This window comes from Epinephelus fuscoguttatus, linkage group LG16 (genome assembly GCF_011397635.1).
Source record: "Epinephelus fuscoguttatus linkage group LG16, E.fuscoguttatus.final_Chr_v1".
Taxonomy (NCBI): domain Eukaryota; kingdom Metazoa; phylum Chordata; class Actinopteri; order Perciformes; family Serranidae; genus Epinephelus; species Epinephelus fuscoguttatus.
This window is the reverse complement of record NC_064767.1, coordinates 4,356,673-4,371,786: the sequence shown is the minus strand read 5'-3', so window position 1 is coordinate 4,371,786 and position 15,114 is coordinate 4,356,673. Positions and strand designations below refer to the sequence as shown.

General features: G+C 42.0%; 1 protein-coding gene across 1 annotated transcript in view; it reads right to left on the bottom strand.

Annotated features, from left to right (window-relative positions):
• cdh5 (cadherin 5) overlaps nucleotides 1–15,114 on the bottom strand; it is a 54,646-nt gene that overhangs the window by 21,522 nt on the left and 18,010 nt on the right. The window contains exons 4-11 of the mRNA XM_049600224.1: nucleotides 14,408–14,530; nucleotides 14,059–14,226; nucleotides 13,138–13,319; nucleotides 9,641–9,754; nucleotides 7,200–7,342; nucleotides 6,978–7,111; nucleotides 4,746–4,855; nucleotides 4,342–4,444 (exon numbers count right to left, since the gene is read on the bottom strand). Of these exons, the coding sequence (XP_049456181.1) occupies nucleotides 4,342–4,444; nucleotides 4,746–4,855; nucleotides 6,978–7,111; nucleotides 7,200–7,342; nucleotides 9,641–9,754; nucleotides 13,138–13,319; nucleotides 14,059–14,226; nucleotides 14,408–14,530 (1,077 nt within the window). The remainder of the gene's footprint in view (nucleotides 1–4,341; nucleotides 4,445–4,745; nucleotides 4,856–6,977; nucleotides 7,112–7,199; nucleotides 7,343–9,640; nucleotides 9,755–13,137; nucleotides 13,320–14,058; nucleotides 14,227–14,407; nucleotides 14,531–15,114) is intronic.

Here is a 15,114-nt window from a genome sequence, read left to right as displayed (position 1 = left end):
TGGCATTGTACGTTTTTGCAAACCACAAACACATTATATTTGTACATTATCATGTAGCAGATTTGTTTAAGCTGGTTTGAAGGCTGCAGAAAAAAACAGTGATGGATCCCCACAAAACACCACATTTGCTGCCTAAAATAGGGTGACCATATTTTGATTTCCAAAAAAGAGGACACTCGGCCGGCCACGACATAGCCTACTTAAATGATACTCGCAGTTTACTCAAAGATGCCTTATCATTTTAATATATTTAAAATTTATATGTATGGATAGAAAAGTCAGTTATATTACAAAATAATATCTCTCAAAGACAGAAATTCAGATAGGCTCCTATAGGAGACACATACACACACACTAGAGTGTGGCAATCCGAGCCCGACGGTACCCAACGGGTCGGGCCGGGTTTGGTCAGAAATGTAGAGCTACATTTTTGACCAAACCCGGCCCGACCTGTTACAGCTATATAACAGAAATATGCTGCCCGTGCCGCACTCTAACACACACACACAAACACACGGAAAACCGGACATTATCATCAGTTTATAAAAACCCCCCAGACGCCCCGGATGGGACGTGAAAAGTGGACATGTCCGGGCAAAAGAGGACGTTTGGTCAGCCTACCTAAAAAGTAGCGAGATAAACAGCAACAAATTGCTTGAAAAAGGCGTTTGGTGTCTAAAAATTAAAAAAAGGTAAAAAAAAAACAACCACTAATATTTGAGAGCTAAAATGCCACTGGAAAAAAAAAGCAACAGATTGCTTAAAAACACTCACATTTGAGGGTTAAAATGCAACTGGAAAAACAGTAGATCACTAAAAAGCACCCATGTTTGCTGGCTAAAAAAACACAGGAAAAACCAGTGATGGGTTGCTATGAAACACCCTTGTTTGTTGTCTAAAAAGCCGCAGGAAAAACAGCTACGGTTCCCCAAAAAAACACCCACATTTGGTGCCTAAAATGCTGCTGGAAAAACAGTGATAGAGCTCTAGAAAAACACCCATGTTTGAGGGCTAAAATGCTGCTGGAAAAACAGTGAGGGGTTGCTATGAAACACCCTTGTTTGTTATCTGAAAAGCCGCAGGAAAAACAGGAGTCCCTAAAAGACCTCCATGTTTGGTGGCCAAGAAGCTGCAGAAAAAATAGCACTGAATCCCCAAAACACACCAATATTTGGTGGCTGAAAAGCCACAGGAAAAACAGCTACGGTTCCCCAAAAAACACCCACATTTGGGGCCTAAAATGTTGCTGGAAAAACAGCGATGGGTTGCTACAAAACACCCATGATTGGTGGCTAAAAAGCTGTAGAAAAAAAGTGATGAGCCCCCAAAAAACACCCACATTTGGTGTCTAAAAAGCCGCACAAAAAAAGCAATAGGTCCCTTAAAAAACTGCATTGTTTGGTGGCTTAAAGGATGTAGAAAAATGGCAATGATTCCCCAAAACACACCAGCATTTAGTGGCAATAAAGCATACAGCTACAGGTCCCTAAAAAACATTTACACTTGGTGCCTACATGACCCTGACTGTGCCTAAAATGCCACAGGAAAAACAGCAATGGGTCCCTAAAAACTCCCACATGCAGTGCCTTGAAAGCTGCAACACCATTTGCTGACTAAAATTGCGCTGGTAACACAGCGATGACTGGTTGCTCTCAAACAGTGGTCTGCAGCTTGACAGCCATCTTGCCAAGCTCACATGCCATCCACCATCCTCTCCACCTCCCAGTGACAGTCAGCTCATCTACTACATCACTGTAGAAATGTTTATATTATGTATATGAAACATATAAATGAACGTATTTGTTCTTTGCAGAAATGTACAACACCAACATTTTCTCTTGGTGACCAGGCTGCTCCACTCATTCATATTTTCTCTCTCCTGTTCTCCTACCTCTGTTTATGGCTCCTTGTTATTCTGTCTCCTTTATATTTGCCTCTTCTCCTCATTTCAACACGGTCCCACTTTACCCGTCTCCCTTAATCCTGATCTTTTCCTCTCCCCTCCTTTCATCTTTTCTTCCACCTCTGCCTCATCCGTCTTTCCTTTTACTCTCCTCCATCTTCCTCCTTCCTTTCCTCCATCGGTTCAACATGTCAGCCCCTCCAGGCACGAGCAGAGAGGAAATGGATGAGGCAAGTTCATGCCTTTTTTCCCTCTGTTTATCTTCCTTTCAGTATGTTTCAAGTTTCACTTAAATTAAATAGTAACACTTCACCTAAATCTTTCATCTGACTACCTAAGGCTTTCATCTATTGAGACTTTTAATATTTGACTAGAACAGTTGGTAACACTTTTCCTGGGGCTTTCATGTTTTATAAGGCTACGTGATGATCAAAAATGATGAAAACTGTTATACTTGTGCCATTTTGTGTCCTAAGCTGAATAACCCAAATAGGCTTTGGAAATCTGACGTAACGGAGCACCAACCTTTGCCTAAATATCAATGTCTGGATCAAAGCAAATGTCTCCGTAGAGTTTCACACCATCATCTGTCTCACAGTCTGTTTATTCAAGCTGACATTTTCCAACTTGTACATTTATATCAACACATTTTAACTCCCAAATGGCACCAGATCTACTGAAGCTGCTTTGAATTTAGAGTACTCTTATAATAATGTGTCTGTTTTAGCCCATACTGAAATAATTATAGTTTTCAGACAGATTGCCATAATACTTGGCAGAGATATGCATGGTGCCCAGAAGATAAACCATTTGGTGATCCTCTGACTTCTTATCTATGGCCCAGAGCAGGTCTAAATCAATTTAATAAAATTATTCAGTGATATCTGACAATATTTCAACATCTGCCGGAAAGATCAGAACATTCATGGTTCCCAGCTGATATATCCTACGTATGGTGAATGTGCTAGGAAAGGTAGTATTGGCATGGTCACTACGTGGTGCTCGCATAAACGGAGCCTGGGTTTGTTGAAGGTGGCAGTGCTGTCTGGGCTGAGAAAGCCATGTGTAAGTAAGGTAAAGGAGGTTGTTGGGTTGGTGCGGGGAGCAGTGAGACCTGGCATTAGGGGAGTGTCTCTGGGACGCCAGAGATCACTGTCTAGCCTCCTGGAGGTGTCGTAGGCAAACCCTGGAGATCTTGCCTCCAGAAGAAGAGCAGAAGAGCCCTGGTTTCCGGTTGTAGGCTGTTTGTAGTCCGCGTGATATTGACCAATCACGTTTGAGCCGGCTGCAGTTGCTGCCAGGTTAAATGGTCCGCGCGGTGAACTAACGAGGTGGAAACATAATTGGCATCACTGCAAACTCTGAATCCATCGCAATGGTTCAGCATATTTACTTATATATAAAGGGAAGTCGGAAACGGAAATTTGCCTCCTCTGCCCAAATCAAACTGGAATGCCAAAAAATCGGGGGTCTGCCCCCAGAGGCTGTATCGCCATCTGCCGGAAGTCAGATGCTGAATACAGCCGATGGGTTCTGAGAATGGGCAGCAGGTGAAACTAAAACTAATTATGAGTACCAAGATCGCTCGTGTGGATGCTCAGTGGCTTCGGCCTGATCTGAAAACTTCAAGCACGGTGACCCGTTTTGTGTTTGCAAACAGCAATGATGTATTTTGTGGGTGGAGCCAAACTGGCAAACTGGTTGTGAACTGATCTACACGTAGTTGGAAAAAAAAGTTTTGTCTCTACTAAATTAGAATCTCGATATTTAGGCTAATCACCGCTGCTCAATAATTAGTAGAGGACTGTGTGTTAGGCTTATGTGAATTGAATTATTTATGTGGTTGGAGATAATTTTTCATCAGAAAACATGGTCTTTGTTTATGTTAACGTACAGCGTATAAAGTGAAAGGGAAAATAAAATAAAATAAAAGGCCGATGCAGTGAAATGGAAAGTCTATGACCAAAAGTATGGAGTAAAAGGATATGTGACAAGGTCAGAGTGAGAATATGTTGGAGTTAGCCTCTTGGTGCTCTTTTCTTTTCTCCATGATTTTCTTGCACAGCACCACAGTGTCTCTGTTTGTGTGGCATGTTCCTTTAACATCCTTAGCCGGGATGAGTTCAGAATACAGAGAGTCATCTGCAAGTCCACCGAGCCACTCGCTCTCATTATTTTCAATATTTGCTGTTGTGCATTCTAGACGGCACTTACGGTCCCAGACAGGCTCTCTAAATCCCCCGTCTGGCTGCGAGAACCAAAGCATGCTTTGAGAAGTTAAAATAATTTCAACTTTCAGCAACAAAGCACTGAGCCTCAAATGGAGTTCCAGTCGTTGCATAGCAACAAGTGCCGAGGCCAGTGCTTCCTGCGAGCACCGTTTAGAGCAACAAGCAAGAAGAGAGAGGTAAATATGCTCAGTGCACACAGAGACTTACTGCCGTAGTCTCTGATGGAGAAGTTGGAGCTCTCGATGGCCAGGCTGAAAGTGAAGGAGGCCGGCTGGTCGTCTTTATCTGTGGCTCTCAAGGTTCCTATCACCTGAGGAAAGACAAAAAGACTTCAATTAATGAAACCTGGACACGAACTTTGTTTATGGAACGAGGGTGACAACTCGTCATAGAATCACTCTATGAGAATTCTTTGCCTATCCAGCTGAACAAGGGGCAACATCATCCTCCCATAAACTACCCATCAGTCTCCTGTATGTTAGTCCTGCAGGGTGGCTACATCAATACTAAGTAAATGTAAGATCTGTGAGTTTTACTACTTTTTTAATACAAACACAACACACATAAATCTAGTGATAGCCTGCTGTAAATAAACACTGTGCTTTTCTCACCGTGTTCGTGGGGTCGTTCTCACATACGAAGATCTCATCCACGGTCAGTTCAGGCTTGTTGTCGTTGATGTCCTGAACTATAATGTTAACTTTAACAAATGACTCCAAACCTACAGAGAACAGACAATGACAGATGATTAACTGCAGTGTAATGATAAATGTCTTTGGTACTTTAGCACTGTCTTATCTTGTCTAATCTGTCTCACAGTGTGCTGACAATAGAAATAGACGGAGAGTTGCCTTCAGGGATTTGTCATGTTTTTCATGTAATCTTAGTTAATGCATATGTGAAGGGAAAATAAATCATCTTGTTAAGACAGAGATCACAGGCCATTGTGCTAACAAGAAAACAAATTGTTTTAGTTATCGAAGACATTTGAAGGATCCAGTGTCTATGATTTAGGGTGATATATTGGCAGAAATGGAATATGCTTTGAAAAGTATGGTTTCTTTGATGTATAATCACCTGAAAATAAGGTTCATTGTGTTTTCAGGAGCTGTTTGTATCCACATAGGGAGCGGTTCCTCATCTACAGAGACTGCCATGTTGCACCACTATGTTTCTACAGTAGCCCAGAACGGACAAACCAAACACTGGCTCTAAGATAAAGACATTCACGTTTTTACGTTTTTGCATCAGCCACAATAGTAAGAAGCCAATACATCCTCACTGGACCCATCCACCACCCATCCCACCCACCTTCCTCTGACTTTTTGCCCCTTAAATCACACTGTTGTCTGGCCGTGTTTCCCACTGACACTGCCAGGCACCGTTAAACAGTAACATTGACTGGCCGCATATAATGTTGACGTTAAAGGATGGCTTTTTTCGTTGATGTCTGATGCCAGAAGTCACTGACAAAGCGTCTGTATTCGATGACTTAAGAATGAGACAAAGCCCAACTGCGATGAGCAGCGGCGGAGCTACCCTGATTCGTAACGTGAAGCTGCTTTATTCGGTGTTAAGTGGTTTGTTTTGGAGAGGAAGAGACCTCTGTGGATAATTCGGCACACAGTAAAAACCTCCTGGATGTCCAAATCAGAGAAGGTGAGCGCACATTAACTTACGAGAAAAAAGCAGTGCGCAAACAATAGCATGTTGTGGACGAAGCCACTCGTCTCTGAGATGCTGAACGGCGTCAAAGATGCTCTGATTTGTAACGTGAAGCTGCTTTATTCTGTGTTTTTACTGGTTTAAATCACCTGGTCTGTTTGTTTCAAAGAGGAAAAGACCTCTGTGGATAATTCAGCTCCGAATTAAAACCTCCTGAACATTGAACATTGCAGAAATTTTAACCGGGAGAAGTTTTAGCTGGTTACAATCTGCAATTTACTGCTAGAAGTCTTGTAATTTCAACAAGCTCCCAAAGGTTTTGTAGCATTTTTGTTCATTGAATTTTTAAAGCTTCACATTGTGTGATGTGGCTCACTTGAAACAGCCTGTTTGTCACATGCCTTTAAAAAATGATTAGACATGATGCTGATCAGGTGTGCGCATCTCTGTCTTTAATGGATCTGATTAAGGTCAAGTGCCTGAAAGGATTTCTATTTGTGAGCTTTTTGTTTGACAGTTTTTCTTTTTGTCACATTAAAGCACACCTATTTTACATCACTGATGTTTTAAATATATTTATCTTTTGATAAACGTGTGGCTCTCTCTCTCTCTCTCTCTCTCTCTCTCTCTCTCTCTCTCGCCTCTTGTGCTGAGATCTTGAAACTATCTTTAGTACAGTACATGTACTGTATATCGAGGACCCTGTCAAGCTCAGGGGACCATTGTGTTCCTTAAACATCGTGACAAGACACTAAAATAGATCTCTGGATTTCATTCATTGCTGGTCTAAAAATATATAGTTTGGTTTGGAAGCTGCGAGTGAACAAAGAGACCCACTAATGTGATTTTCCTGCTTACTCTCTCCTTCCCGTGTGGGTCGACCAGGTGTTGAGACAATATGTTCGATCTATAAAAATCCCTGTTAATGTGTTACATTCCCATCCCTCAATAAATCCAGGGGAGCTGCTCAGTGAACAACAAGAGAACACACTGTCTTTTATTGGCCTTTCTAACTCCCTCCCTGTACGCACATTACTGTTGTTAAAGGAAACACATGGTTTTAATTTTTATCTGAAGTTCTATTGTTTAAAGAAAACAAGATTCATAAAGTTGTGCAATGTGTGTGTGTGTGTGTGTGTGTGTGTGTGTGTGTGTGTGTATGTGTGTGTGAGACGTACCATTTGGCTCCTCCTGTGCCTTAACTTGAAACATGTGTGTGGCCTCCAGCTCTCTGTCCAGCGTCCTCAGGGTGGACAGCTGACCTGTGAGCGGGTTGATACTGATCGGACAGTCCTTGTCTAAGATGGAGTACCTAAACACACACAGGGAGATGAGTTACAGAAATTAAGCAGAGTTAGCAGCATTATTTGTTCTTATTAGAGGTTTGCACAGTGTTGTACCGTATGCTCTTGTTGGCTTTGTCAGGATCTCTGGCAGTGACTGCTCCGATGTTGGTCACAACTCGTTCCTCCACCACAGTGAAAGTGTAAATGGGCTGCGAGAAAACCGGTGCCTCGTCTACATCCAGCACCTTGATGATTACCTGTCGATTTAAAGTCATTTAGATAGTTAGAGAGTTAGATATGTTAATACTTAATGTTTCAACAATGCTGTGGTTGATATGTTTAGGTTGAGGCACAAATACCACTTGGTTATGGTTAGGAAAAGATCATGCTTTGGCTAAAAATACACGGTTTTAGGGGCACAGTCCCTGCTGGTAAAGCAGCAATATCTCAGTTTTGGTGCCATTATCCTTGCAGAAAATACAGCTGTCTGTCTCGGTACAGAAACAACTATTTTTCATGCCAACATCCCGGCAGGAAATGCAGCAATCGTGGTACAAAACAACCACTTTTTGTGCTGCTATCATGCAAGAAATGCAGCAACGTCTCGTAGGGTAGACATATTGGCGGAACCTTTTTGGTTTAAACAGAACAGACGGCCTTCCGCCACAGGAGGGGCTGTTGATGACTTGTGGGAGGAGCTGCTGATGATGCTGCATGTGCGACCCACTGGTGGTGGATAAACAGGAAACAGCTGATAGCAGGAATGAGCAGCTAGTAGCAAGAGGGAAACGATGAGCAACTGGGGAGACAAGGAATTGCGCTCCCTCCTTGTCCTCGCAAACGAAGAGGCCATTAACCGTCAGATGACAGGGACGATGAAGAACGGGCCGACTTATGAGAGAATCACTGAAGGACTGACCAGCCGCGGCTTCCCTCCCACGTCACTGTTTACGTCACACGCTGAGCTACACGTTTTGTTACTTGCTCACGCCCCCCCATTGCCCCGAAAAAGGCACATTCTGTATAAACAAAAGTAGGTAGGCGGCATTTTGCTGCACTCCCTGATTTTGTTTTTATACTGCCAATGCTGAAAGAAGACTGATTGGGCTTTCCTGCAAATTTGCACAATTCCTATCTAAAAAGGGCATATGACAGCAAGAAATATAGCAATGTCTTGCCGCCTTTTGTGCCACTATCCCGGTGTGAAATGCAACAATGTCTCTGTATAAAACAACCCCTTTTATGGCACTATACCTGCTGGAAAAACAACAACATGTCACTACAAAAGACTCATGTTTGGTGCCTAAAAAGCCGCTGGAAACAGCAATGACTCATTAAAAAACCAACTAGTCTCCTATGTCACTTTAAAAAGGTTAACATCATAGGTATGACACATGCACAACACAATGTCAACATTTTCCTCGAGGCTGCACACCTGCACACCTCGGCCTCAACAGCTCTACTCAAGAATCTGCAGTATTCACAGGGAGAAAAGAACCAGCTCTCCAGTTTCCAAATAATTTATCTTTTAAATTGAGTTTATTTCTGTATGATTTGGTTGATTACATCTTTTTAGAATTATGTCATGCATATATGCCTGGCCCAAACAGGTTTATAAGACACCATTATTGAGAAAAAGAGACAGAAGTGACATAAATTGCAATAATGCCGAGCTAATAAACCATCCTGACATTTTTTCCAAGTTTAGAAACAAGTGTTGCTAATGACCATCCTGTCATTATCACTGCACCAAAACACCTCTGGATTTTGAGCAGACATTTAACTATATATAGATATTGTCAAGTCACTGAACAAGAAGATAACACAGAAGAATTCTTAACGTCTCCTAATTTGCATAACTCACACAACCTGTTGTCCTCCTGGATGTTTTTAAAACTGCCAGCTTCAAGAGCCGGAGGAATGATTCCTGTTCCCAACTGTGCAGCTAAAAACCTTTGACTACCCGATACGTTTCACAAAAGGTTCTCTCCCATAATTGTGCTTGATTTGAATATATGTTTTAACAAGATATGTTTTAAACAACAACCTCTCATTGTGTTCACACCGCATAAAAAATGATTCCTTTACATATATTGTAATTCAGCTTCCTCAAAAACAGCATGGAGCTCTGTAGTCCATGGAGAATCTTGCACTCTAAAGACAAACATTCTCATTGACCCTGTTTTCTGATATATTAAGCAAATTATGCCACAGTCTCATCATTTCACATTTTCACCTTGTTGATTCAGGAATCAAACCCGTATCACCCTGAACAGCCAAAGTAAGAGCAATCTTACGAACACATAAAACCACGTGCAGCTCTGTTTTGTATAGTCTGCTATTTAAGATGTAAATTTGGAGTAGACTTTACCAAAAAATAACATATTTTCCTTTCCACTGACGCAGACAGAGCCGTATGTTTCTGACTTGGTAATCAGCTGAATTAATTTTGGTTCAGTTCCTTCTTTCCTGTTTTTACAAAATATTAATCCAAAGTTTAATGACAATCCTGGGGGACGTTTCAGAGACCACAGATAGTCCTGTCTGACACTCACCTGAGCTGAGGTGACGGCGCTGTTCACGTTGTCGGCAGGAAAGCGCAGGTTTCTCAGGTTTTCTTTCACTTGGATGATGAAACTGTAGCTGGGGGTCGTCTCGTAGTCCAGAGCCTGGGGAGCCCAGAGAGAGTCCACAACAAGTCAAGATTAGATCGAGATGTAATGTAGTATTGGTCACACACAACCTATTATGAGCTCTTCCAGTCCTTGCAGTGGCTTTGTCTATATGTCCACACAACTTTGTCCCTTTGGGCACAAATGTGTTAAAATTACATGCCGGTAACATGAAAACAACGCCAGTGCTATTACCAAGGGCTGCAGTTTTGCTGCAAAAAGGTCACAGTTTGGTGAGGTTTTGGGAAGGAAAAATGCTTATGTTCGTTGTTGAAGGAAATAAAATGTCAATTTGCAGTGTTATACCAACGTAGTGCTTTTATTTTGAAAGAGACTGTATGCAAACTGTGCATTTCCTGTGAAAACAGAAGTGTATTTTGAAAACAGACAATGCATGTAACAGGCTGAAGTTGACACGGCGTCCCAGAACGTCAACAACAAACACATCCAAGGTACCTTGCACGTCTATGTCGATGTGGAAAGTCCATGACCAAATGCTGATATGTGAATGGGTCAGAGTGAGAGCATGTAGCCATGACAAGTGTGTAAGAAAAACATTTATTTTTAAAAAATATGAAACTGCTTCATTCAGTGTTTTATCAGTTTAAATCAGCCGGTCCGTTTGATCTGAACCTCTGTGGATAAAAATCTACTCAACACCTGGATCTTAAAGGGATAGTGCACCCAAAAATGAAAATTCAGCCATTATCTACTCACCCATTTGCCGAGGGAGGCTCAGGTGAAGTTTTAGAGTCCTCACATCCCTTGCGGAGATCCCAAAATGTAATTTGAACTGTTTTTAGCCTCATTGTAGCTCTAACTGCCTCTCTGCGCGCTTAAGTCTGCGACATTTTTACAAACAACTTTTTATGTCAGGGCTTCAGGACACTTGGATCACTACGGACGAGCAGTATGGAGATATTTTGTGGTTTCAATTATGTGTTTTTGGACGTTTGAATCTCAGTCGCCGTCAGCCTCCAATTTCTATTTTTGGGTGCTCTGTACGTACACAGTGATTTTGATAAACGGAGACATCTTCCTTCGTTTGTGCCCTTCGTTTACACGCAAACGGAGATTTCTCCTCTGAAAATGAGTCTTTATAAAAACTCCAGCCAGAGTGGAGATTTTGGAAAACTCCGGTTGCGCGTTTGCATGTAAACTGAGATAAACGGAGATAAACAGAGTTATAGGCAGCCGACGTCACAGTATGCGCCGGAACTTGCGCCTGTGTCAAAAGTGCGACCTATGTTGCTATGGTGACAATGGATACATGGGAGGCTTGAGCTTCTCGTTACACTGCCACCTACAGGTTTGGCATGCTCTTGTGTGTATATATACACAGGTAAGTGTAAACGAAGATCTTTTTGAAAACGGAGACAGTGAAATGTCCGTTTATGAAAATAGCCGGCAACGTGTAAACGGCCTCTCAGATCCTTGTGTGTCTAGCGCTCCAGCCTTTTGTTTCCCTGTGTCCTTTTCTTGTTTTGTTTTTTTTTTTAATTTAGCCTGTTGACTGACTCTGCCTCATCCTGAACTTACATTTTGACCAGCAAAGACCAGAACTGTCTCCAGTTTGAGTCCACTCTCACCTGGTTCACCAGTTACAGAACAGTGTGGGAGAAACACTGATTTGTAATGTCATTTCAACACATTTTGTGCTCACCACCACATAATGCATTGTAAAAATTGTGTGTCAATACCTACAAGGCTCTATTCTTTGTCTTGCATTTCATGTTTATGTTGTCTAATGTAGCTAGAAATGTCTCCTACTAGGACTCTTGAATCTAAAAAGATTAAATTAGATTAAGACACTCGAGATATAAGCAGGGCTGAAGACTTCACAATGTTGGACAATTTTGTATGATTTATGAAAGCTGAAAGGCAGTTAAGTACCCTTGATGAAGGTCCAAAGATGTTAGTATATTCAATAAATTGTGAAGCAGAGCAAAAGCAGTGTGTGGGATCTTCTTCTTATTGCAAAAATGTAGTTAACTCACTCAGTGTCACTTTCCCTCATTACTATTTTTGATACTTAACTTCAGTGCCCAAGTACATCCTCACCCATCAACAAAGTTAAAATGTTCCATACTTGTATTCATCCTAAGGTGCGTCCACGTATATTGCTCTTATTTTTAGACTGGCGACACATATAAGTGCATTTGCACTTTATTTTTCATGCGCTCAAATGCATCTCCTATCGTCATCCTCAGTGCATTCACACCTGTGTCTGTTCACCAAGGACATCTCTCTATGCCAGGTGTAAAAAGGCTCTAAACGTCACAACTCAACTGAAACAACCTGGTTCAGCTCGTATACTCTCTGGATTTAGGAAACATGGTGGAGTGCCATATTTCCCCTTCATGTTAAACATGTTACCATGCATGAAAACACCTCCTTCCTTTCACTTTTACGATGTCTGCACAAACTGAGACTTGCACAGTGTCACGAATGCACTTTCATGTCAACAAATATATGGCAGCAAGCACTGCTTACTGTCACATTTCTGCTTATCATTTCTCTCCCTGTATAAGAAACAGCCTACAGTTGAGTTAAATGTTGTTTCTGGCGGACTGTTTTATCTGTGGATGGGACACCACAGGTAGGCAGGGATATTCTGTTAACTGGATTATTCATGGTAACAGGGATACTCAGTCGCAGGGTATCAAAGGCATGTGTAAACAGCTTAACAAGAATAAGACCTTAGCCGCAGTGTGGCCGATAGCTGGCTTATTCTGTAAACACAGCCGGTGAGAACGATGAGAGGGGCTGCAGAGCTGAGGGACAAGCCGAGCACAGAGAAGATTGTGGTGCGATTCGATTCCAGGCCAGCATGGGTACAAGCTATGACAGAGCTCAGTTCATTAAAATACATTTTCAGCCCTCTGATGTCCCAAATACTTTATCTGAAGAGCACAATCCAGTGAAGTATACGTGCGAGCAGAAATAGCTCTCCAAACCAGAAGGAGGCCAAGATGTTTGGGTTTAAATTCTCTGTTATGCATCATTCTCCCGCAAAAAACTCCCATTTTTTTTAATATTGCTTTTTTGATATATATGTATATAATTGGTGTCCATGTGGTGGCACAATGTGTAGAGAGTCATAACCAAAAACCACTAATGTCAAGGGGTACTAGGAAAGATTAGCAACCCAGTCACTACAAAAAAATTTGGGGGGTAATTCCATGATATAAATGTTCTCTACAGATTCATATATGCCGCTCTGTTTTCTCTGATGTAAAATACTTAAGAGGAAAAATGAAGAGGCACTTGAGATGGAAAACATGGCAGCAACTTCACTAAAAGTCTAAAATCCAAATGAATGAGAAAACGTTTAGCCTTGAGACATTGTCTGTTAGTTCGTTATCACGTGAGCCTCCTACCTGTTTGAGCATGAGGTTGCCATCCTTGTTGGGGCTGAGTTCAATGTTAAACACTTTGCTGTTTTCGCTTGGAATGACGAAGATGGGCTCTTTGTTCTGGATCTGATCCCTGTCCTCCAACTCCAGAGTGCCAATCTTCTCATTCAACTTGTGGTCCTCACGAACGTGCAGTTCATACATCTCTGCAGACAAAAAACAGACATCGCTGTGAATATAAAGCCGTCCTCTGGCTGTGCCATTGTTTTCCTAAAGGGAGAGCGGTAGTGGTGCCAAACTGGGTGGAAGTGTTACCCTTGGCATGGGGCGCCGCTCAAAATTGCAACGGTGCAATGTGCTCAAAGTTCAAACTATATCAACCTTGATGTCATTTGCTGCTGACCTTTTAAAGCTAATGAGATAACAGCTGCATATGAGGTAGCCGGAAGGGAGTAGCGACAGAAAGCAGGGGAGGTAGATAGTGATGGAAGAAAACCTCACTCTCTTTCCTGAAGTCTGCAACACAAGATTAAAAGCATGCTACAATCTGGCCAGTAAAAGTAATGCATGGCAAAATATCAGTTTGTGAATAAGCCTGTAGTTTACAAACTTAACCAAATCCAATGTGAAAGTTAGCTTAGACACATGTGACAGAGGCTATTCTTCTAAGCCTCTAGTTTGAGAGGCAATCGCCAGGGCTTCCTCTTGAAATAAACTCAAATGAATTGTTCACAGAACCGTCTTCTTCTTTGAGGTTTAACCAACACAAAATGGTCTACAACTGCTGTTGCCGAGATGATGTATGACATTACCTCTGCGTTTTGCTGAGTTAATTTCTTTATCATGTGAAGGCAGCTAAAGACAGTTAAAGTAAATATGTACAGACTCCACTCTGATCATAAAAACAAGTACAAAGAGAACCGTTCCCTCTAAAATAGTCCTTACTTCGGGTGAAAGAAGCTATGTTGTCGTTGATGTCGGTGATGGTGATGGTGACGGAGGTGGTGGATGTGCTGCCAGAGGCCATTCCTCTCATGTCCTGAGCTTTAACCACCACTATGTACTGACCCTTGGTTTCCCGGTCCAGAGTGTTTGTCTTGCAGCTGATCATACCTGCAGAGAGACGGTGAGAGACACGGACACAAAGAGAGGGTGTCTGAGGTCAGCTTTGAGTCATGTTGAAGTAAAAATAGCTTGTGCATCGACACATCAACCTTCATTAACTTGTTAAGGAAGAAAAAGACAATGTTGCTGCAGGTAAACATCATGTGGGACGTCGGTGCAGCAAGCCTACCTGAGATGCTGTCGATTTCAAAGGCAGAAAGGTCTCCGCTTGGGGTCAGAGAGTACCTGAGCTCTCCATTAGCAGTGGTGGGGTCATCAGCATCGGTCGCCCTCACCTCAACTACTTTAGTTCCTAGATGAAAAAGCAGTCAAGACATCATGCTACAGCGTACTGTATTTTGTAAATGTTCTTGTATTGAACATCAGGGCTGTTTAACTGATTAATACAATGTGATTATGTGCTAAGATTGTGTTATTTAAGTCACCAATGTGCCTTTTTCCACTGAGGGGTGTGCTAATGCTTGTGACAGGTGTTGACACTATGTTTTGTTTTTCCCAGACTTTTCACAGTCCAGTCTATTTTTGATCTAAATCACCACTGGTTGGTAAATGTCATACATACTTGCTGCAACAGAAACTTTGTTCTGCAAGAATTTGGTTAGGGTATGGAGTCATTGTATGTTTCTGCAAACTACAGATACATTACATTTGTTCATTATGATGTAGCAGATGGGCTGACACTTTATGTTTCAACAGTGCTGTAGTTAATGTGGTGTTAGGTTTAGGTACAAAACCCACTTCATTATCTTTAGGGAAAGAGATAATGATTTTGGCTTAAAAGACCAGGCTGGGGGGGTACAAACCCTGCTGGAAATACAGCAAAGGGTTGCTACAAAATTGCCACGTTTGCTGCCTAAAAAGCTGCTGGAAACACAG